This window comes from Pleurodeles waltl, chromosome 8 (genome assembly GCF_031143425.1).
Source record: "Pleurodeles waltl isolate 20211129_DDA chromosome 8, aPleWal1.hap1.20221129, whole genome shotgun sequence".
In the NCBI taxonomy this organism is placed as follows: domain Eukaryota; kingdom Metazoa; phylum Chordata; class Amphibia; order Caudata; family Salamandridae; genus Pleurodeles; species Pleurodeles waltl.
In genome coordinates, this window is record NC_090447.1 from 189920726 (window position 1) to 189946081 (window position 25356).

General features: G+C 42.9%; 1 protein-coding gene across 3 annotated transcripts in view; it reads left to right on the forward strand.

Annotated features, from left to right (window-relative positions):
• TIAM1 (TIAM Rac1 associated GEF 1) overlaps positions 1-25356 on the forward strand; it is a 537211-nt gene that overhangs the window by 214573 nt on the left and 297282 nt on the right. For all 3 annotated transcript variants that reach the window (XM_069204046.1, XM_069204045.1, XM_069204047.1), the window contains 2 exons: positions 11943-12167; positions 15610-15795. In XM_069204046.1, coding sequence (XP_069060147.1) covers positions 11943-12167; positions 15610-15795 — 411 coding nt within the window. The remainder of the gene's footprint in view (positions 1-11942; positions 12168-15609; positions 15796-25356) is intronic.

A 25356-nucleotide genomic window follows, 5' to 3' on the forward strand; every position in this document is an offset into this window, starting at 1 on the left:
AGCTGATGTTTTAATTGCCCTGCCTAAGTGACATGAACCAGTGTTCACACATACATATGAGTAGATGTAAAATCATGAACCCTGTGGCAAACTGACTGCATTTATACCATGCATACTGCCAGGGTGGATCTCTTGCATAAAACATTCCTGCTGGTGGATTTGTGGGACGCTGACTGAAAGAGTTCAGCGCATTGTTGTTTCTCCCATACCTTTCACTCGTTTAGCCTTGTGAGTAGGATGCTGTGATCCAGCATAGTGGATGCTGCAGGTAGTGCTGTCGGAATCACTGCTTTCTCAAAGTCTTTGCTAAGGCCAGGAGCTGTTCTCCATGATATTCGCTTTCTTGGTTTCTGTTTCTGTACTGAGTATCAGCTATGGCAACCCATAGGTTTAAAACCCTCATCACCAATATCTTCTCAGCAATTAATTTTCTGCAGTGCCTCTTTATTGGCTTGTTGTGTACATCGACTTGGCGTATGAATCGGGGTTGCAGATAAACATGACCAAGAAGGTATACTTTTAATTGTTTGCATTTTTTCTCATCTTTGCAAAATCAAGTGTGACTGTCTCTATTTTTCATAACTGGACAAATCGACCCAAGGGTTTCTCATTTGCAGTTGTTCGTTCTTCGTCAGGCCCGACAGAGTTAAAATGCGGTGGCCAGATTGTGTGATAGGTGAGTCTACTCTTTCCAGCTGATGGGAGAACAGGCGTGCTCCAGCAGTGGTGAGCTGCTGTCCCCCGAGGCTCGTCGCTGCGGATTTATTGACTGAAGCATGGGCCGAGTTGTCTGTTTTTAGGAGACTTGCAGGGGTCTTTCTTGCACTAGTTGCTTCTTGTAGCTATACTCATGCTAAATTGGAATAAATGATGAATTGAATTAAAACTGTTGATTGCTACTAGGTTCTCGGGCAGAATTATGTGTTAACAAAGCTGATAGCACAGCAGGGGTTTATGCTTCAATAATATTGTAGCCGTGTTGCTACTCCCAAAAACAAATTTAGATGTTCCAAACAGAAATAAACACAAATACATGACATTTGGGCAAGAAGTCTGACTGTTAGGCAGAGTCAAAGAATTGGAGCTTCAAGCTGCTAAGACAAAAATAACACATGGTCGCCATCTCTAAACCAATCATGTAATCAGCATTTCTAGAAGGATTGACAAGCATCTTTCGTGCTAATAATGTCCTGCAGGTATTTTATAACTTCTGCCTATGGCAGTTATATCATTTGCATATTTAAATTGGTTGTGAGTTTTAATAGTCTGGGCTGTTGAACCATTATGTAATATTGGCTCCTGTTGCTGTGGTAACGCCGGTAGTGATGCACAGTAAATCTCCCTTCCCAGCAGTAGCGTGCACACAAAGAGAATGCTTAGAGAAAAGTCTACTCGGCCTGAATGGGTGGTTAAGAGGATCGAGCGGGTTATTTACTGGTGCTGCTGCTGTGGAACCGCCTTATTATCCTCCCCCCATCTCCCCACCAGTGGCATTGACCTCAGTGACCTCTTCTGAGTGCGGTTGTGGTCCATTGGGACTCACACACACACACATTCTCAGAGATCTCAAGGAGACCTACTGGTGCTCCGCCCTCATATAAATCCCAAGTTAGCATCATGAAAGATGTATTATGCTAGAGGCTTTATTCCCTGTTACTTCTAGCATCCTAATGCTGAAACCACCAATACTGTTGGGAGTGACAAAAGGGTTATAATTTGCAGAATGATACCCTATTCCAATTAAATGGAAACACCTACTACGGGGCCATTTTTGGTAACGTGTGTAAGGGACAGCCTTTTCTGTGGCGATGTCCACACTTGTACAGGTCTTATCCAGATCTGAATATTTACTGGTGTAAATGCATTACACTTCGTTTTCATTTTTCTGTGGAGCGAGAGGTGTCCGTTATCATAAAACAGTTTCGAGGACGAGGCAAGGACTTGGACTTTTTTTGGTAACTTGGGGTGCCACAAATGAGCAGAGCTTGGTTTGAGTTCATCTTCTAGGTTTTCCTCGTTAGTGGTTTGTTTGCATCGGCGGATGCAGGAGGTGGGCACACGCTTCAATTTCCGGGTCTGTGACTTATTTTTCATCAAGAGACTGTGACATAGAGCAGGAGAGAAAAAGTCAGTAAATAAAGAAAGAAGAGGAATAGAAGGATAGAAAGATAGAAAAGAGACTCGAAGGAAGAAAACACAAATGACGAAGTGTCTGCAAGAATGGATCCAGAGATAGGAAGTGTGGGGCTGGAGAAAAAAGGCGTAAGGTGTCCTCAGAAGGCAGAATTGGTATTTCAGGTTGACAGCAGCGGGTCCCTAGGGTAACGTCCGGCCCCTGTTGTTGTTGTTGTTGTGGTTATTTTCATTATTCTTGTGATTATTTTATTTATTATTTTTATTTTTTCTTATTATTTTTGTTATCGTTATTGTTATGTGTATTATTGTTGTTATTTACAAATTAGGCCGTGCTCACAGCCACCTACAGAAATGGGCGTTGCTGCATTAGCAGGCCCTGCCGCTCGGGGTCCGGTGCCCAGTGTTACTGCAATGTCTGCTGTGCTCGTCCACTTTGTGCGCGAGGAGAGTTGGCCCTTTGCTATGAGAATCACACTTGATGGCTTTCCCACACCTGCCAATGCTAGCTAGCACTTAGAAAATATACCTTAATAAGAATTTGTAGTATTCTCTTTCTCAGAATCCGGTTTTTGCTTGTTAAAGCGTGTATCAGGAAAGTCCCCATTGCTCACTTTACAGCACAGACATCTTGCAGCCGGATGCAAGTTAGGGCAGCCCCACAATGTTGTGTGCCAGCTGATAAGTGGCAGCACAGTTCTACTGGAAGCTTTATTTTGTGTTAGAAAATCTAATTCAAATCTTTGAGTCCTACGGCTTGTCCTCAAGAACAGATAGCCAATCTGGGGCATGTCTAGGAAGTAATGGGAGCGCATCATAGAAACAGGAGGCTTCGGCTGCATGGAATGGCCTTGTGACGGGCCTTGATGGCAGAGTCCGGTACCATGCTGGACGTTAAGACTAAGTTGCAGAATAGTGCCATTGCAACCAGCGGGTGTGCTCTTCTCTTCCAGGTGGACAGTCCACAGGCCACAATGTCGTAGTGGTGGCATGAGTACTAGATAGTGATCGCTGGTTGTGTAAGCGACGCGATGAGTTGAGTGTGAAAGTCAGGACTTTTATTTGACTGTAATTTGCACAGCATAAAAAGTGATGTATAGATTTTGTTTTTTAATTAACCTAGAATTTCTTGGGAGTGTTCCATGCTCATCACGTTTTCGAGTAGTTGTGCCCTTTTGGACTAAACGTTATTGTAGCACCTATATGGATGACTTTCTGTGGTAAAATTAAACTATTCAGTGGTGAAACCTGGAAGCATCCTATTTCTAAAGAGTGGAGCATAATCTATAACAAATTCCGATGTAACTAGATCCATGAAGAGTTAACACATTTCTCCTCAAATGCATCTCCGTAATGGAGACGATAACTGCTATTTACTTTCCTTAGCTATCGCTGAAGATAGTACCATGTCCTTGTCTTTCAAGATGACTTAGATCAAATGTCTCTGGACAGTTTGATGAGCGTTCACATAGTACGCACAGCAGCATATAGTATGCTTTTTGTAGCGTAGAAAGGTTCGACATTAGTGCTAGCTATGAGCCAGGGCAGGGCCACAGACTGGTGTAAGATGGAGTTATGTCTAATCAGGGTTTCATTATTTTCTGATGCTTTCAGTGTTGAGGTTGCTCATGTTTAAACTATTTCATATACTAAAGTCAGTAAGGTAAACATTTTTTTATTTAAAAGATGCACAGTAAGGTACAGAAAGGAAAAAAAATAAGAGTTCATTCTTGACAAACAGAACTAACGCTGCTACGGTGTTCAGACCAATCATGAAATAAAAGTGTTGACGTCATGTAAACATTTCCTCAATCCTTGCTACCATCATGCAACCAATTACCTTGTACCTAACCATTGAGTTAGTGGAGCCCAAGTTGTTTTACCCCTCTTCGTGCGGGCAAGGCCCTTAAGTGCATATAAGCCCATCACCAAGTAATACATTTAAAAAAGACGGGCCAACCATTGATTAAAAGTGGGTGATTCCCGTCGCAACCAGTCTGAAGCAATGCAACACCAGGTTACAGCCATGGCCAGAAACAAAAGCCATTCAGATTGGCCAGTACATACCTCTACATCAATCCCTAACAATACGAGTTGAGGAGGTAAGCCAATTACCTGACGTGTAATCGTTGACAAGAACTTAGCAGTGTCAGTTAAGAACACTTGAAGCCTATCACAGGTAAAAAACATATGAGCTAAATCAACCCCGTGCCGTTGCACCAGGGGCAAAGAATTCCCCTTGATTTTCCCCATTTGGATAGCCTAGCGGGGGTATAATATAAATGAAATCATGTTTTATAATGTTGAGCTTGCGGCCATGCAGAGAGCAAAATCCATTGGGCCATGTCCAAGGAGGTTAATAAGGAGGCTTCCGACACACCTATATTTCACCCCCATCTCGCTATATGTTTCCCCAAATCATCCGGCATAAGGTCCATTAAAAACGAGTAAAGCGCCCGAATCCCCCAGTCAGCTGAATTGTCAAGGACCTCCAAAACTACATTTTTTTTCCCCCAAGTAAGCCATCCCTAGGCGAAGACAGCAAAAAATCTCTAATTTGCAAGAACTGAAAAAAATCGTTGCTGTCAAGAGAAAATTCATCTTTTAAATCACTAAAGGATTTTATTTGCCTGCTGTTGTAAAAGTCACCTATTTTCCGAACCCCTCCACGTACCCATTTAACACAGCCTTCATCATGAACAATTTCGGGAAGAATTAGCATATTCCGTATAGGTGTATAATAGCTGAGCCGCTCAATTCCAATTCTACGTTTAATATGAAACCATACCTTGAACGCAGACCGTACTATTTTAAATTTACCATTTTAAAAATAACATGGCTCAACTGTTCGCAAAAAGGCACTGTTGGCTGTGCTACCCCATATAATTCTATATATGGTTGGACATATTTCCCCGACCGCTTTACTACAATCGTCTTGTATGATTAATGGCTGAATGTATTGCAGAGCTACAGCCCAGTAATATAGGTGGAAATTGGGAGCTGCCCATCCCCCTTTTATCCTTGGAAGTGCCAAATATTTAAATGCTCGGCGAGTTTTAGAGAGAGACCATATAAAGCCGCTGGATAGGTTTTCCATTCGTTTGAGCCAATCATTACTAAATTTTAATAGAATAGTTCTACAAAAGTATAAAACCCGGGGAAGGAAGACCATTTTGATTAGATTACGCCGTCCTACAATCGAAAGGTGCAAGTTATTCATACTTTGTAATTCCTTTCTGGTTTTGGCTAATACTGAGGCGAGATTATTATCAACAATCCGATCAAGATTAGTTGTGAGCCTAACCCCCAGATAAGTCACTTGCTCAACTTTCCTCTTATCTTCAAAAGATACCCATTTGTTAACTATTATTTGACACTTAGCTTTGTTTAATAAATAACCTGAAACCTCACCAAACTTAGCCATCGCTTTCTCTATTTCTATTAAGGATGTCCTTGGGTCTGGTGATGCAACAGCAATATCATCGGCATAGGCCAATGTTTTAACTGTGCCCTCGGTCATTTCCATTGGAACAATAAATTTGCTATCTAGCAGTCTTCTTATAAGTGGGTCTATATAAAGTGCGAAAAGCAGGGGTGAGCAAGGACATCCCTGCCTTGTTCCCCTTTTAATATGAATAGGCTCAGAGCCCACGCTGGCCATTTGTATTCGTGCAATGGGGTTCTGAAATAAACTGAATTAGCCCTGATAAAGCCGGGTCTATATTGTACTTAAGGAGTACTGCCCAGAAGTATGCCCAATTCACCCGATCAAAGGCCTTTTCTGCATCCAGTAAAATCAATGACATCGGTGTCCTTGTGGACTGAGATGCATCTAACATGGCAATAACCCGCATCACATGATCGGTGGTCCCCCGCCCAGGAATAAAACCATGTTCCCATGGGGAAACCAGTTTACTAATCACTCAACTCAGTCTGGTGGCAAGAACCTTGGCATAAAGTTTAGCACCATTTATTAAAGAATTAGGGCGATAAGAGCCTGGTAATAAAGGGTCTTTTTCTTTTTTAAAGAAAACTTTGATATTAGCGGCCAACCAAGATGCTGGAGTCTGTAATCCATCCTGTACCACCTTAATGTCAGAAGTTCATTTCTCAATTCACTGAAAAACACCTTAAAAAACTCCAAGGGGATCATATCTGGGCCAGAGGCTTTACCACCAGGCAAAGAGCTCAATGCTGCGATGATCTCCTCAGATGTAATGGGGGTTTCTAATTGATACCCTTCATCCTCATGCAGCCTCACTCCTAGAATTTCACCCAGATATTGATTAATCCTATGTTTTAAGTCATGGGGATCCTGGGCCTCCTGCTGGTATAATGTAGAAGAATATTCTTTAAAAACCCTTAGCACTGCCAAGCTCCCCTGCACTATCTGTCAATCTTTATCTTTAACTGAGCTAATAAAATCTCCAGTCATCTTTTGTCTAGTTTTGTAAGCCAAAAGCATGCCCACCTTCTCACTAAATTCATAGCATTCCTGCCTGCACGTCTGAGCCTTAATAACATCCTGCTCTAAGTAGAACTGGGAAATTCTGGACTTTACCGCAGCAATTTGATTTAAAACTTCTTGCAGAAGAATGGTTGTTCCTGGCCAACTCCACAATCTATGATTCCAGCATAACTAGCTTGGCCTGGGCAGCGCTTATAAACTTAGAGCACAATTTCTCCTTACTTAATTTGTAACTTAGTTTCCCATCGGATTCCTGCCTTTAGGGCATCCCAAACCACCCCAAGAGGAGAAGACCCCCAATTAGTTTTCAAAAACTTTGGTATCCACTTTTTCATATGTATAACATATGCCTGATCCATCAGAAGCCCCTGATCAAATGACCAGCTCTGAGAATGCTGTTCCTTACTTAATTCCGAAATTCGTATCACTAAGGGGCTGTAATCAGACATAAGTCTTGGGTATTTTTCAGCCGATAACTCCTCACACAGTGAAGCTGACAATAAAAAGTAGTCTAACTGAACAGACTTCCTACGTGGATAGGAGAAAAAAAGAATACCCGGAGTCATGAGCCTTACATTGCTGCCAGGCATCAACCAGTCTGTGGCTCTGCACCAAAGTTTGTAAACCCTGAAATACGTTTGGTTTCCTCCCCGTGTAGTGTACCTGACTCTGCAAAGGCATACTACTATCAATGTGTATGTTCAGATCCCCACAGATAATAATCAGTAAGGCCCAAGCTGCAAGTTCTATATTAAAGAAGTCAATTACTTCTGGGTCGTCAAAATTAGATCCATAGATTGAACACAGAGTAAATCTAGATGTGCCAATAATACACTCCAGAATCACCCATCGACACAATCTGTCTGCAGATCTCATGACAACTTCTAACTATATGTTGTGCCATTACTGCTACACCCTTCGTTGTAGCTCCTTGAGTAGTATGGGCCAATAATTGATACCCGGGAAATCCCAACAAATGCCTTTTGGAGCCAATAACATGTGTCTCCTGCATGCAAATTATATCTCAATCTTTTCAAACCTGCTACAAAACACCTTTTCGTGCTGTCATTTAGCTCAGTTTACGAACACCTGAACCATTGCTGCACCAATTCTAAATATACCAAATTCAAACTGGTGGCTTACTGTGCATCTCCCCCACCCCACCCTTCCCGACCCTCTCCGCCCACCACCTACAATCCCACCAGGCCCACAACCTCCCCACCCCATCTGCCCACCCAAGCCCTCCCCCCACTCCTACCAAATGAGACAACCAGACTGAAGGTCTGGAAGATGGGTACCCCCCCCCCCCACTCAGAAGACCCAGGAACCACTTCTATCATAGGATCCTGAATCCCTACTACAACATAATATTACACCTAATATTAAACACCCAGGAAGAAGTGAATGTATATATTTAAAAAAAAAACATTACAACAGGTGCCAGTAACCGCCCTCAAAAGTACATAAGCCTTGTAGTCCAGTGCTCTAGGGTCCTTGACTAACCCTAATCAGGTCGGGGTTTGCAAATACTCTTTGGCCTTAACTTCAGAAGAGAAGACCCGTACCATACCCTTATACACCGTTTTAAGATGGGCTGGATTCAAGAGATGAACCTCTACCCCCTTCTCTTGAAAAGGATTTATGATTTGCCTCAAGCGCCAGCGCCTTCCACCGTAGCATGTCAATAGGCAGGGTGGGTAAAAAAATAAATACCCTCACAATTATTTTTTAAATCAGGACGGGCTTTCTCAAAGACCGCTTATCGCAGCAAATAGTTGCCAAAAAAACAATTATGGCCCTTAGTCATAACTGATTCACCGTGGCCCCTTCTGCTAGCCTTTTTTGCTTCAGGTACAATGGGTACCGGTGGGCCCTTTGTATCTTTTTCTCCCAGTCCCAACTTTCTAGCTCAGGAAAGGCAGTTTTGAATATTTTAACAATATAAGCCCTCATATCTTGGCCTTCTGCTCCCTCTTGAATCCCCAAGATGCGCAGATTATTGCATCGTTGCCGATTTTCAACATCCTCCATTTTCCATTGAATGTCTGTGAGCGCAATTCTGGCTGACTGCTGTGCCACTGCACCTAGATCAGTTTCTAACATCCTAGTGTGTGTCTCAATTGTAGCAATATGCTCTCTGATCTCTGAGCAGGTCTTTGAAATCTTACTTACTGAAATTTGTAGCTGTTTGCTAGCAACCCTGCCTTTCTTATTATCAGTTTGTATCTGTTTATGCTGTACCATCATAGTTTGGTAGATGAGGTGCAGAGATGGAGGCTCACAACTTTTTTACAGAGCCAGAGACAGGATCCCCAGGGCCCTTAAACACATTATCTGAATTATGTTGAAGTTGCTGAGTGTCTGTGTAGTCTCATGACATCGCTCTTGCCCTGCTTACAGATTTTTTCTTTTTCTTCTTCTCTTTAACTTTATCTGACTTAAATTTTGCGGGGTCGGCTTCCTTAGCTCCTTCCATAGATTTTATCGCGTTCCGCCATGGAGGTCGTAGAGGCGATGAGGCTACTATTAGACTCTGGCTTGATTGACGAGCTAGTACTAGAGTCATCCGGATCCCTGGATTGGTCTGATAATGAGAAAAAAAGTTCTGTAACCTCGTTTTGTCCGGGTACAATATCCTTCACTGCCCTAGTATTAGTAGTAGCTTCATGGTTGCTCCCATAGCTCCTGAGACCTTCACCTTCCTGTGAGTAAGCCGGCGCCGCCCCACCGTTGCACCTCAGATTTTCGATGCCCTGTGCTAGCATTGTGGCTTCATCTAAAGTAAGCACTAGAACCTGGGGGGTGCAGCTCTCTCCCTCCCCAGTCACAGCCGGTGAGCCCTCAAAGTTAGAGCTAAGAACGGTGGCACAAGAGCCAGTCAAAGTAAGGTCCACTGGAGCTGCAGCCATATTAACATGACATTCACTTATATCAGCACTGACCTGAGAGAGGCTGTTGTTACTTGCAGAGTGTGCTAGTCTGATGTTAGAATCACCACGTTCCACCAATTCCTGTGACTGCAGCAAGGTTATAGATATAGTCGCCCTCCCAGCTGGGGGAGGTAAGTGCTTCGTAGGTTGAGTGCTTTTAAACATATCCGGGATAGTTGGCCCATCACCATGGTGCGCGGCATCCTTAGTCCCAACCCCAACCCCAGGCCCGGCGTCCACAACTTGAACCGACTGCTTGTTGCCCAGAACCCCCTGAGGCTTACGGACCGACTTCTTCCCAGCATTAGATGCTGCCACTAAAGACGGGGACAGGGGCTGTCTCCGCTCACTCGCACCAGCATCGGCACCAGGTTTCATCCGAGTGCAGTGGGGGTTGCTAGGGGCCATAGCATTCACCTGCTCTCATCACCCAACTCGGACCTTGCCGCGCCCCTGCAGCCAGCTCCACCACCGAGAGCCCCCTCCTCTGCTGTCAGCGCGGTTGTCCTCCGGCACTCCATCCAAACTGAAGCAGCCCCACAGGCCAGCACTGCAACACAGTCGGCAGCGAACCACGACTATGCCAAGCAGTACGGCAACATCCAAATCCTGCATTTCCTGGAGCGGGCGAACAGGCTTGCACCCCCTGGGTCGAGAGGGAAGGAGACTCAAACAGCCGCCAGAGGAATGCGGCTGCCATCTTGTCTCTGGTATTGTAGTAAGGTAACAATCTACTGAAAGTTACATATATCCAGCTCAGCTAGTAAATGCAGTTCATCAAACATTCTAGGAATGATTCATTAATTTCAGTAAGCTAACAATCTACTGAAACTACATTTACTTGATGGGCTGGATGTATGTAACATTCCCCCATAGTGTGTTTCCATCATACCTTGTTTGTTGATCTTTGAAAGCAGGCCGACATTTCATCCTTAAGCTGATGCTGTGGCAGAGGAAGAGTGGACCAAGTGAGGATAGAGTCTGTCGACCCTACCACCTGGCAGACGGGGGCCACAGTATTGGGCACTTGTCTATGGTCAAGTGAAGGACTTTGTTACTTTTATTTTGTTCTTTTTTTATCTTTGACATCTTTTACACCACCTGGGGCTTATCATAGGATTCTCAACATGTTTATGTTTGTGGGAATACCCTCTTATCAAGCAGACCTTCTGAAAATTATGTAGTTGAACATGCTGTATCTATGCACACCTTGTCAGAGGCACCCTTAATTATTGGCAGATGTACAAACCACATATACATATTCTTTAAAGCCATGCTTACTTGCATGGAACCTAGCTAGAAATGCTTACAGTGTTGCTCACTGAGTGTATGCCAAAATATAAATATTTCCTTAATTTCTGAAGATAGTACCTTTGCAAGCATGCAATTCAAAACCCTTCATGGTATTTCTATCCTGTGCTTCTGATTTTGAGGGAGTAGCATGGACCCAAAAGGCTTTCTCCAAAGGTACTCATTATTATACACAGGTCCCAACTAGTACTCCCTCGTCAACTACCAGCTTCACATGGCTGATCTGCAGTAACATTTTATCACCAGTAAAAAGGAGTTTCCATTCTGCCTCTTTGAAAGAAAGCAATTCTAGACAACACACATAACACTCGCCCCATACACATACCACATTCCCTTGGCACGCACACTCTACACTGCAGTGATGTGCACACAACTACCTCTATTCTATAAAGGTTTGAGTGCACGAATCTGCTCTTGAAACTCTATTAAAGTATGATATATTTGAGGAGGGTCACTTTGCATAGCCTGTGTGCCTCTAGCATGATAAAATGAAGAGCGCCTTTAAAAAATAAATAATAATAATAATCAGAACTGTAGTACTGCAGTTCTCTTGGCCCTAAGTGGTAGTTTCTGAGAGAAGGGCGAAGTGACAGCACTATTCTTCAAATTGGCAACATGTGACATGGTATGGTTGATGTACCATCTCACAAATGGCGTTTAGACTGATGGTTCCTATTGTCGGATTTGACCTCCTGCATTCACCATTCAGAACAAAGCGGAGTGCCTCACTTGTTATTTTGAGAAACGGCAAAGTGGGGTATTGGAATGGAAATTATCTGCAAAATGTTACATTATCATTCTTCAAAAACCCTCATGTAGCTACAAAGACACAGGTAACCTTACCTGTGCTCAACTTGTCAATTAACAAAATGTCACAAAATATTTTCTGACCGACATATTGACCCTCATCTGGTGATATGAATTATTCATTAAATCAATCAACTCGGGAGCAGTGGCCTGTTCTTGTAAAGTTGGGGCAGTCACAGGTGACCTGAAGGGACGTTTGATATACTGCAAAGTGGAACATTAAGATTTGTAGGAAGCAGGAATGCATGGATGACAACTGGACCTTTTTTCCTCTCTTCTTTCTACACGTGTAGACCAATAGCCAGACGGAACTGGAAAACTGGATCACTGCAGTGCATTCGGCTTGTGCCACTGCCGTGGCAAAGCAGCATCACAAAGAGGACACTCTGAAACTCCTGCGGACTGAGATCAAGAAGGTGGAGCAGAAGATTGATATGGATGAGAAAATGAAAAAAATGGGTGAAATGCAGCTGTCCTCGGTGACCGAATCAAAAAAGAAAAAGACAATCCTGGAACAGGCAAGTTTTTTTTTTTTTTTTTTCTTTTTTTCAGCAAATATATAAAAAATTTGAATTTCAGTGTAAATTACAAATGTGTGTTGCTTTGGAGCGCAGAAAAACTCCATCAGATAAAGCATATGTTAAGCACAACGATTGGTATTGAGCCTTTCATTGGGGATCATATCACGAGTTATGGAAATCACTGGTATATATTTATTAAGTGTTCCAATACTTCTCTAGGTTGGACAAGATGGCCACTTTAACAAAGGGTTGGCCGCCGTTTACACAGATATGAAAGGAAGTGATCGGCTAAGATGAAAAAGAGTGTCTGAAGAGCATGGCCATCAGCAGCTCGGAGACTTAGACCAACAACAGAAATGTATCTTAAGGATCTAACCAAGGGAAAAGGAACGTTTTTTGTGGTACTTTTTTGACAATTAGATTTCTAAGTAGGCTCTAGGGATTGGGGCAGCTGTCACCTATGCTTGAATATTTAACAAGGGGGCTCTTAATAGTGGGGAATGATCAAATAACTTCTGCTGAGAGCGTTGTAGGAGACGCTTTAGAAGCCACTGGAGATTCGTTTTGGGGAGTGTTGTACATTTTTGATGTGTTGGTGGTTGTTTTTCATGCAATCTTTTGCAGATTGAGTTGCTGGAGTCTTTTGCTTAAATGTTGATGTTGGAGGTGACTGCATAGTTGAATACTATGCCACTACCACATCATCACAGCCATCTGCTACAACCCCAATATGTGATAAATTAATCAACAGCCAAGTGCCTTAGGCTTTAATTGATATTCAAGACAGACTTGTGACCACCTTGACCACCTAGAAGTTATTTTCATTATGAGCTTCTTAGAATAAGGTACTTTTTTTTAGCATATCATACCAACCTGTTCTGATGCAGTCTTCAATGTTCGCCAGGCTCATGGCCAAGACTAGTAAATTGGTTTAATTGCGGGAAATGATTTGGAGAGATACTTGAAGAAGCTTATTTTCTCATCCTGATTTCACACTGAAAGAGTACAGCAGGGGTAAATGACAGAAATATCAAAAAACAAGTGAACAGCCTGAAGTGCCGCTGGAAAGCATTGCAGTGTTAGTGATGCATTTTACCACATTTGTTGTGAGCAGTTTATCATAGTGTCAGGATTTGGTGGGCTCAGTATTGTATGTGGGTTTTGATATGTTTGTAATACCTCCTTTTTTCCTATTCCTTTTTAATTTATTTTCTTGACTCAGTGTTACTTGGATATACTTTCCACCTTGCCTGACAGTCACATAGGTGTCGCAGTACACATATTGTTGCATGTGATGTAAAAGCAAACTTCTTCATCCATACTCAGAGAAACACACTTTTCTAATCAAGCTAAAACCGCATTCCTTTAATGGAGGCCTAGTGGTTTTGGAACTGTCCAGACAAATTCTGAATCCAAGGATACTGCCCTACTCTTGCCAATATGTAAAGTGTTCTACTTGTTGCATCAGATTGAACTTGTATACCAGTACCTCTGGTCTTACAGGCTGTAAGTTTGTCAGTCTCTTTGCACAGCAGCCCAATTCGAGCATCTCATTGTTCAATGCTTCTTTTCGTTGCATGATCTTAGGGCCTGGAATGGAAAAATCTTCCTTCCTTTGAATAATTCAGAGGTCCGCAGGACAAGATGCTCCACATCTAGGCCCATCAAAGTACCATTGCACAATGTTTCTAGAGAAATTTAGGCATAATGGCCTCTTGCATGTCAGTGATTGCATTGCAGTCCTCAAGGAGAGAGAATGGTAGCTACACCTTTCATCCTACTAGACAAATAGTTGCAAGAACTGGCTTGAGGCCTATGAAAGATAAATCCTCTCTCTTTCTCTTGAAAAAGAGAGATACTAGGTGAGTGGCTTGTAATTACCTCTATATCCCACACTCTTCTGGTGTTTTTTTTAATGAATTTATTTTAGATTATTGTTCACCACACGTGGCTACTCCAATTTTCAGGAGTTTTGCGTAATTTACCAAGCGCATAGAGCCCATAGGGCAGGCAGCTGTCACAGAATCATCAGAGGTCAGAAGAAAAGGTTTGAAATATATAGTGTTGCTACCAAACGACCTTGAACTCATGCCTATGTAGGTCTTTTTGTATCTTTACCACCCTTGTGCCAAATACTCTATTAAGGCAAACCTAAATAGATTGCAGTGTGTGCATGGAACGTTAGGAAATGATTTCTCTGGCTTTTGTGGCATCCCATTCCCCTTTGTCACTTTGTATGGATATTTTCATTGACCGGCCTGGGTGACCTTCAGTAGGACTCAGAACTTTCAGGGTAGGATAGGCTACAGTATCTTCAAAGTTCCACAGAGGGGATGCAGCCTCGTGTTTTACCTTTTTTGATGCCTGTACGGACTGCTCCCTTCTGCCGAGTCCCTTCGCCCCACCACTAAAAATAAATACATAAGAGAGAGAACAAGTATCACTGACCATATGAGTCATTGGACTGTGCAGGACCTCTGACAGTGCAGACCACTGGATTGCCCACTTTCTTTCTAACATCTATAGCTACTTGGACTGTGTCTAGTATCCTGATCACTTTTTGGGCATAAACATTCCACCTTTGGTTGGGTCACAAATGATAAATGGGACCAGGGAAACCTTTTCTCACATGATGATTGAGGTTATTGCGTAGAGGCTTTCTGTGCAAAGGACTCAATAAGGGGTCGAGGCTTTTCATCTCTTGCTCAACTATTATTCTTAATTTAGAAGAGGAGTACTGAGTGGAGTGTGATAGTAACACCTGCAGAATCATACCACCAACCACGGCCTGTGCTGGCATTCGAAGGGAAAACAGACCACCTCAGGAATTTGTATTCAACCCTAAAATTCTGATACAGTATTAAGTATTGATTGCTGCAATCAGTACTTCAGTACACACAATATGAACACTCTGATCGTGGTGATCACATTATACTCACAAGAACGTGTACCACATACAAGCATATGGAAACAATTTTCACAAAGAGGCACACAATCTCATTTTCACACTGTGTTCAACTCTTTCTTTTGATATCTCCATCTCTGTCTTTCCCTTTTCCTCTCTTTCTCGCGTATTTCCTTCGCACAGTGGAACTCTTGCAGCTTCTCCAAGGAGGCATATGTTCAGGTCTGATATTTAGATTGACGGGGGAAGAAATGGCTGTGTTGTAGGCCAGTCATGAGAAAGCGATGATAAAGGGCTGGGGATGGGAGAGGACAGTCTAAGAAAGGGCTCAGAGTTAGGTCAGTCGCAGTACTACTAGTGTAGCTAAATTCAAGATTCTGAAACAACTTCAATGTCATAAATATATATAGACGTATTTCCTCCCAAAAGGTAAATAAAATGCATTCGTATGTGTGGATTTGCAAAGTTTTTTTAAAAAATTCCTGAGTTTTCTCTTTCTGAATTTACAACTTGTGTACCCTTTATTGTACATAGATATTTGTTTGGGAACAAAATCTTGAACAATTCCAAATGGATCTGTTTCGCTATCGCTGTTACTTAGCGAGCCTTCAAGGAGGGGAGCTGCCAAATCCAAAAAGGCTTCTTGCTTTTGCAAGTCGACCAACTAAAGTATCCATGGGGCGTCTTGGAATCTTTTCAGTGTCTTCTTTCCATGCACTGGTGAGTCAACACTTTCTAGAATTGTCTTGGGGAAATGTTCCTTTTTATCCGCTGACAATCTTGCACACATTAACCTTAGAAATTCAAATCGTGTTAAAGGAATCGCATGTGTAATGGGAAGGATTAATCGTGTATAAAAAAAACAGCGAAATGTGGAAATGGAAATGTTGAACTTACGCTGCACTTTGTGATTAAAGTCCACATGTCCAGGTTCAGTGAACACGAGCAGGAAATCCCCTGTTGTGTTCAAGCTCTGAAGTCCCTACTGTTCTCTGTGAACCACCTGGGTGACTTGGAGAGTATCACGCTCATACCAGTGTAGCCACGATCGCTTTCCCTATATCTACTCATATATTCACCCTCCATGTGATAGACTTTTAAACTGCGGTCTTCAAACCCTGTGTCAGTTGTTTCCACTAAAAGTAACTGCGGTTCAGCTGCAAAGAGTTTGGGGGCCCTTTACCCTCCTTTTGAACCCCTTGATGGATTTGTAAAGTGGTACTATTTCTGCATATGCATCGTTGTTTATTAGTGCAGCAGTAAGTGCATGCTCAAAATTATATTTTTAATAATTGAGAGCTGTGCAGAGTCGGTTAGCTGAGGTGTTGGTGGAGTGTTGGCATTAGAGGGAGCAGATTTTAATTCACTTTCACTCTGTTTCTGCTTGACAAAATGAGCATGGACACTGCTGATGCCTGCTTTCAGTTCATCGTGGTGCACACATGGATGGACTAGAATGTGAGAAGCTGGGAGGTCAGGCTGTCTGCACCATGTCTGCAGCTTCGTTTTTTGCGTGGTTTATGGAGTAGGTGCCTGGGCTTATTCTGGTGCTGCACAACAGATCTATTGATACCACCCAAGTCCCACCTGAGCATGTAGCGCGGCCCACGCAGCATGATCTGTAAACACTTACTTGAGACAGCCTATATCCTGAACTTCAGCTTTCCCCAGAACTTGTCCCCTACTGTCACTCCTCACCATGCAGATAGAGGGGCCAGTTCCAGATTCCCAACATCATACAGGTAACATTTCGCTCTTTGGTCCCTTCCGGCACTCAACCCACCGGCTCGAAGCTGATCCAATACTGTGATTGTTTTAGAAGAAAGGCATGCTGACTGATGGTTTTCCTCTGAATCTATGCTTGATTTTATTTATTTTAGATTTGCCCTTATGAGGGACCTTTTAGGCCAATATGGTGGCTGCATTGCCTGTTGCATGGATGGTATGCATTGATTTGGGAACTCAGAACTGATATGACACTCCTTTTGGTATGTTGGCCTTCCCAATGAGCTCTGAATTATTTTCCTCCAATAAAGCAGCCTAAGTGAGGATGTGAAGTCTGCCCACTGTACTGGAGAGGGAGCCTTGTTGTATAATATCACTCCAACTCTAGTCCACAGAGACCAGAGAATACACTTCGGGTGAGTGATCACAAAAAGTCCCTGCAGATAAAGGAACTGTTCATTTTCCCCCGGCATTCTGTATAGCCAGAGGAGGAGGACTGGCTGCTGGGACTTGATTAGTTTCTGGAGTACAGAGTCGAATGAACTCAATGTGTTCTTCTGCAGTTAAGGAGGTGCAGTGATGTAGGGGTTTTCTGCTGGCCTAATTGTAGTCTACTGAAAAGATTAAGAGATGAGTTGTGGTGAGCTACCCCACCAGCCCATTATATTAGAAAGCCTCTCTTATCCTGAAACTGGCTTTTCTGGTGGGCACTTGGTCCTGAAGACAAGAAGATGATGCTCCTGCAAAATATTGCCTGGATTCCCCTGCTAATGCACCTTAAGCGGAGGCCCAAAGAAAGCTGCTGCTCCATCTGCAAGGCCTGGTTAGTATATCACCCTTTCCATCTGCCCAGATCACCAGAAGGATGACCCCAGAAGAATCAATCTCTAGAGGTTGTGCATTTCTCCTTGTACTTGTGTCCTCTTATTGCTGGTAACTGGATGTCGCTGATGCCCCACCACACACAGTGTCACCAGTACTAAAAGATCCTGTATCGTTTAGCAAAGGCCTACTTATCTAACCATCTGGACTGGGTTTCTCTATGCTGACAGGAATGGCTGGGGGCAGACAGGGGGTGGAGGGTGTTTTGGGAGAGGTAATTAAAACTGCATGCCTACCCCAACTGGCTTTTAACATCACACTGGCTGAGGTTTTACTGACATTAAGTTTCCCAGATGATTCAGCAGTTAGGTCATGTGACCTTCACTGTGCTATCGACCAATCACCTCTGCTGTTATCCTTTTTACCAAGGCCAAAGACTCAAAACCTCTCTCCTAGAACTTTCCTCATTGGGCATCCTTGGTAAAATGCATATGAGCACTGTGACACAAAATGGTCCTAGCACCGGAACCCTTTGAATAGAAAAAAGCCACCCACACTATCATATCAGAAACCACTCTCTAAGCACAAAAAATACACCAAATAACCATATACAACTCACTATACTCATACACACTCTCCCCCTCATCTCATGCAATCACAATTGCTGCACCTGCACACCAGCAGCAAGCACCAGGAACCTTATGCACATTCCTTAACCAATACACAGTGCTGATATAGCAATTTCACCAGTTCGTGCTCATCAGAGCTCACTCTGCAATCATCCAATCACTCAGAGTCACAGACACCTTATGACAATCTGAGGCAATCTTAATCAGAGACCTGGCTAACATCCACCCACATCCAATTACATTTCGGTCCCCGCAGCTCCATTTGCTACAGCATCTAGCACTCAGACCACTTACTAAAGGAGAGAAGAAGGATTTACATTCAGCCACAAGTCCACCTGGCCCTACACCCTAAGTGACCAAGACGCACTGCAGTCATTTCGGCTCCTTCACTTCTTCTTTCCACTCTTGCCGTCCAGAAATCTCCCTTTACCCTCATCCACAAACATCCCGGACATAGCAAGGGCTTCACTTACAAACCTTGCACCCCATTGCCGCTGCCTCTGTTCAGTGCACACACTCCACTTTCCTCAGCACCTTAAGATTCCTTCAGTAGTTCCTCATCAAGAATTTGAAAGAATCCCTTGACACCCCTCAACAGTCTGGATATTTAGAAATAAATCATGGAACCCTCCCACTCCAAAGTCTCATAATAATGTGACCTGCAATAGAGTGCAAGCTCCCAATACCCCTGAACTGAAACAACCATCTCATCCTCCCTCCTGCCTCCTTCACATCACATATACATATCAAGACCAATTTCTCTCCTTCAAATACCACCCATGCATTAACTCTAAGAACACTTCAAGCTCTCAGGATTCCCCGGTCAATAATATGTCAAGACATTCTTCAACATATACAACAGCACTCTGAAAAACAACAAAGGCAACAACACACCATTAAAAATATGATTCTTCAAACCTTCAGTACCCTGGTATTGCCACTCACTCACTCACCTAGAGCAAATGCACCATACATACACAAGAAAAGAATGGAAGTGAACCAAAGCCGGACAATTTCATCCTTTAAAGTACTCTGATTGATGTGCCACCACCTCAACCAAAGTCGTCTTCGCAAAACCACCGTCACTAATGCCTAGAATAAAAGCAAAACTATTTTGAAGCCAACACCCAATTGGTAAGTGCAGTGCGGAGAATCACTTCTTCGGTGAAAGGATAAAGTAGCTCAAATCCAATACCTCAACATGAAAGAGAAGTTTACCATGCCATCAATTGAGAACCACCAACAAATAGACGACCTTTAACACCCTTTTGGAAACTGACCTAAACAACTTCTCCAACTCTCTTAAGGCCATTTTCTATGAAAACTACGCCCTTCCATACTGCATCATGAAATTGCTCCATGGAGATGCACCCTTAATCGTCTTTGACATCATTAACTCCTCATTAGACCATGAAATCTTCTAATATTGCATCAAACAGGCCAAATCCTCCTCCAGCTTCAAAAGACTACAATAAACCCAGAAAATGTACCTAAATAAAGGCCTTTTACTCTGTCACCCGCTCACAGTCATCAGAAAATTAATTGAGAAAGCCATCTCCATTTAACTTCAGATCCGCAAGAACCTCCTTGTCCTGCACTAACAGTCTGACTTTAGACCCCACCTCATCACAGAGAACACTACACTTTATACACTCGGTGGTGCTCTCTTGATCAACAGCCAGAACTGCGCATTGTCTCCTGATCCTATTCCCTACCTGTCTGTTTGCCTCCACCATTGAACTTCTACCTGCCTTGCTCACTAGCTCTAAGCACTCTGCTTCTCTGGGGGCAGGTGCCATTCGATTATTGACTTATTCAGAAGTACTGCTCACCGTTATTACCCATTCAATTCGATTTTAGCCGGATCCTAGTGATCCAGGACTACCTTCCCAGATTCTCTGCAATCACCACCTGTACTACTAACTCTGAGTAGCAGGGCCCCAACTCCTGGTAAAGGTTACATCTGGGTGCTTGAGAGAGAGAGAGCGAGCGAGAGAGAGAGAAGAGAAAGAGAGAGCGATAGTGTGATCGCCGTCTTTAATTGACCCTATGTTGTTGCAATGTCTTTGGGAACTGAAGAGGAGTGCACTTCATGTTACTTCCGCTATGCGATAATTATTGCTCAACTTATCAGACATCTCAAATGTTGGTAATTCTTTATGGATATGACAGTTACTGATTGGAAGATAGTGTGGTATTGTTTTATGGTGTCCCGCGCATGAGTGGTCATTTGAGGGGCCTTGTGTGAGGGGTGATGTATACTCGACTATACCTTTCACTTGTGGCACCTATAGACTTTTGCCCAGCCTGCTTTCTCCTAGTATCTCCTCCTGGTTCCAGAGCACAGTCTTTAAACCTGCTATTCACACCGCTTAAGTCCCTCTTGGGCAAAGCAGAAAAATGCCTCTCAAATTCCACTGCCTTCACAAAAATGGGTTCTGTCCTGCTGCCTTTCCAACCCGGCTTTTTCTTCTTGCCGCCCCCTCTCGTTGCTGCCATGACTACGCCCTGCTCCTCCTCCCGCTCATGAAGCAGCTTTCACCACAGCTAATGATACACTCCGTTTAAAGTGTTTTTGAAAATGAAAAATATTGCTTCCACTTCAGCAGATGCTTCTAATAGAAAAATGTTCTACTTTAAGTTTTAATTGATCAATGCGGTTTCATGGGAGAGAATTGTTAACTTAGAAAACTTTTTATTGTTAAAATCGTGCAATCCAGTTTTACTAATGTGTGAGAAGGGAAGAGTAAACGTTTTACTAGATGAGACATAGAAAGTGACAATGATTATACATGAACTCTCACATCTTAATTCAGTGTGTAGACTTAGTGAGTGATATATCAGTTTATAAAAGCTTCAGTGCAACATCATCTCCATTGACTTTCCAGATTGGATGACCACATTTTTCTGTCAAGCATCGGGTACATCCTAATGGATAAATCTTCCAGCAGATTCCTCACCTGGGTGAAGAATGGTCTGGAATCTTTTCTCTAGTAACAGTCCTCCAGTGGCCCATGTTTCTTTGGCCTAGGCTCAGCCTACCACATGTGGTGACATCGGAGTATATTATGCCCCAGCAGGCACTGGCATTAGATTTTTCATTTTCCACGCTTCATGAACCTGGCTCCAAAGCTCTCTGTGCTTCCCTGACATGACTATTCAGCTTTTAATAGCAAGTAGGTCAAATGCCTCCCAAGAAGATCTCCGGGTTTATGCCCTTTAGCAGCTGCTGCAAAAAATACTTAATTTTGTTGAATGCACACAACATCTGCATTTGACCTCTGGGCTCGGACTTTGAAGCCACAGCCTGCACATTGATGCACCTGAAAGCCTTCTGGGAGTTGGCCACCAAGCTATTTTTGGGACAGGCCTGCAAGATTCACCAAAGCTTTCTCTGCACTTGACGTACGTCTCCTGATAGGTAATGATCACCCAGATTATTTTTCCACAAAATAAACAAATAGGAGAAATCCTCTTCTTCCTTGAAGAAACTGCCCCACACTTCACAAGAATTACTTTTCCTTGCGTCTTTTGTGTTGGGAATCAGCAGACGTCTAAATCCTCTCAGACTTTTAGGGCTGTGTTATCAAAAGGGCCTGGGTTCACAGAGGCATTTTGCTTCCAAGTTCTCCACATCTAGGCATTTGATAGCCTCTTAAGAAATTTGTGTTGATGTTCTTGGGCTTTTCAGTTCAGTTCCACCTTCTATGACATGTCCGTGGTCATCTTCCCTATACCCATGAAAACACTCAAGGGATATTTACAACGTACAATTCATGCCTTGTGTAAATAATTGCTCTATGTTTCTAGCTACGAAAGACCAACAATGCTTGGAAAAAATAATTTTCAAAAAATGGATCTAATGCCCAATATACTTTCCCCATGTATATTAATCATGTTAATAATGGACAGAATTTCTTGTAATTTGTTGGGTGAAAATATGTTTGCACCTTTTAAAACCAAATAAGGTGTAATGAAATTTTGCTAAGTTTAAGTACTAGTAATCACTTCCATGTGAACCCTCGTTCGAGTTTAATGGTGAAGTTCAGAGACTGTGCACACACTCCACCACAAAAACTGTCCCAGCTCGTATAGAAGAAGCTCTGACTAAACAAAAATGTTCAGTGCAGAGAGGTAAACAGGCCAGGTATTAAGGTGCAGCAGGCAGCATCCTGCAGTTCAGGGAGGTTCTCAAGCCAGATCAGGACTGGCTGGTTCTGGGCGGACCAGGTGTGGCGTTGTGATGTTGAAGGCTGTCCCCTTCGGCACTGCGCTGACCCAGGTTCTTAACATCACTCGTAAGCTGTAACACGCTGGATGTTAGACAAATAAGCATTTTTTAATAATTGATCTAATTAATCCTACCTTGTTTCAAATTCGTTTTTCAGAGAGGGTTGTGATGTCACTTGAAATCTGCGCAATAGGTAACCGGTACATAAGGATGGAGACATATATTCTGAGAATTATGGAGAGACCTGTTTTTTCCTGCTTTCAACATTGCATCGTGCTGTGTGTAATAAATGACTGCTCTTCTGCCTATCGTTAGACAGGCTTCATCTTCAGGGAAAGCCTTTTGAAATGAAAATATGTAGATGTTTTCTGTGCTCGCAGCCTAAGAGGGTCCAGTGGTGGTATATGTCTACAATTTTCAGTGTTGTGTCCAGATTGGACACGAGTGACCCATTCTAAGACATGAGCGCTTCTAGAGAAGTCTTGTTGTTGATCGGAAACACGTCTTGGCTAGGAAGGGAGGCCAGCAGGAGTAGCTGCGTTGGGAGAGTTTGTACATTTATATAACCAACAAGTTAACCAATGAAAACTCTTACATTTTACCGACTGCCATGCATCAGTGAAGGCCGTATACAGCCCTTACTTCCGCAACTTTCATAAACTTGACCCAGATCGCTCCATCACAAGCGGTACATACCTTGGTCTTGCCAAAAAGGCGGACCGAACTCTAAAAAAAAAAAAAAAAAAAAACCTTATATTTACCACAAACATAAAAATTACCCATGCACAGAAAAGCATTTCATTGGAAGCAATATATATTTTGAGTCGGTTTCAGTTTCCTCTGTTATATCATCCAGCATAACGGGGTACCTTGCAGAGATAATATTGAACTTTTCTCAATATTACTCCAGAAAATGTCTTCCTTCTGCTACCTCTTTTCTGGTAAAAACGCAAACAGTTTGAGGGAACCCTGATTTCTTAAAAGTTCCTTAGAGCCAGCCTTACCCAGTGTGCTATGGCTGTGCATCTATTATGCACACTGGCCCCTGGGAGATGCATGCTACAGAAAGGGCGGATCGCTGGCTGAGCAATGGCGGCCCGCGCAACAGCCTGCGCTGCACTTGCGTGAGGCGGGGTGCGACCCATTCACAGCGGTGTTGGGAGCGCTCCGCTCGAATAAGGCTAAGAAGATAGGAGTGAAAGGTTATTATTTTTTTTCTGGATCTGGAGACAATCTATCTTGCTGATGCTGTCATTGTTCTGATTAACAGATCCTTTTAGCAGGCTGGTACTCCAAGGAGTGTTAATGTTAGTCCGTGAACAGGAGATGCTGCCAGTTGAATCTGAAAGGCCATCTTTGCCACCTCGCCCGCTGTGCTATTTAACCATGACTGCCTACAAGAAAAAAGACACAATGTCAGGAACTAGATTTTATTTTGCATATATCAACTCTTCTTTTTTGCACTACGATATAGGATATCACCATCCATTTTTTTCCAGCCAGCAGCATATTGCATTGTGGGTCTTACAGCTTTGCTTTTAACAGTTTCATTATGGAATCAAAACTCGAGCACCCAAATGGCTGTTGGCTAAAATGCTAAAATTGGCCAGAGGTGTTTATACATGTCATGGAACCACTGGTCAGCCACCTTTTAAAATTTTACGAAGTTGTTTACACTTATTTTTTCATAATGGTTGTTTCACGCGTTAAACCAAAAGTGTGCTCTGCTAACATTCCGTGAAGGTTCACTCTTTCAACCACATCATGCTCTAACGCAAGCATTTACAATGTGGATCGTTTTTTTCTTATGTGGATTGAAAAGTTTTACACAGAGCTTCACAACACAATAAATATACAACATGGACAGTGCCTAACACAAATAAGTAAAGGACAGATGACAGCATTGGAAAGAACATCACACGAGTTTCTCACACATACTGTACAGGTATAAAACAGGCAGCTAATGTAAAAAATAATGAGAGGTATTAAAGGGATGTTGTATAATTTTCATAAACAGACTTGATCATAAAGGACATACAAACCTCCTGTAGGAAAAAGCCAAAGTCCATATGGATTTACCATATATTTATTGTACTCATAAAGGATGTACCGATACCTCTGTATCATGCTTAAACTGTAGGTTCCATTTTTGCACTGGGAGATATCCAAGAGTCTGACTGTCCAATTGTACAGTCTCCTAGTTATAGAATTCCCTAGTTTGGGTGAGGTTATATTACTTATGTCAACATTATTTTCTACCTTTGTTAAACTGTTAGACAAATATTAAAAGTATATGACGGTGAGCCAAAAATGTATTCTATTGGTGTCTCCCTCCTGTAAGATTAACAACAGGAAGCCAAGCAACTGACTTTTTTCTTTTCCATCAGCTTGTTTCAGTGCTTAAATATTGCCCCTGTGGGGTTAGGTGTCCTCCTCAGGAATACATGTATCTCACATCAAATACTGAGAAACAGCCCTGGTTCTTAGGGCATGTTCACCGGTCTCCGGAGCTGCGGGGCAGGACTCTCAGCAGGTTATTGGCGAGGCTGTCAGTATGGAGCATGTTTACCAGGGCAAGTAATTGTAATTACAGCCTGCAGTATGAAACGGACCATGTCTATGCTGCAGAGTCACACCACTCTCAAGTGACTGGGTGTGGGCAGCGGGAGTGCATAAGCCTTGAGACCGCAAACAATACTTTCAACACCAAAGCATCTCCTGTCTTGCTGCAAGCACCAATAGGGTAGTGGTAGTCAGTCGGTGCCCACTGGATTCCATAATTTACTGCAGCTCCATCTGTGTTGCATCTTGTCTGAAACTACAGTGCTCTGGATGCCTGAGGTAACTGCTCTTGGCTGAGCTTGAAAAAGTACA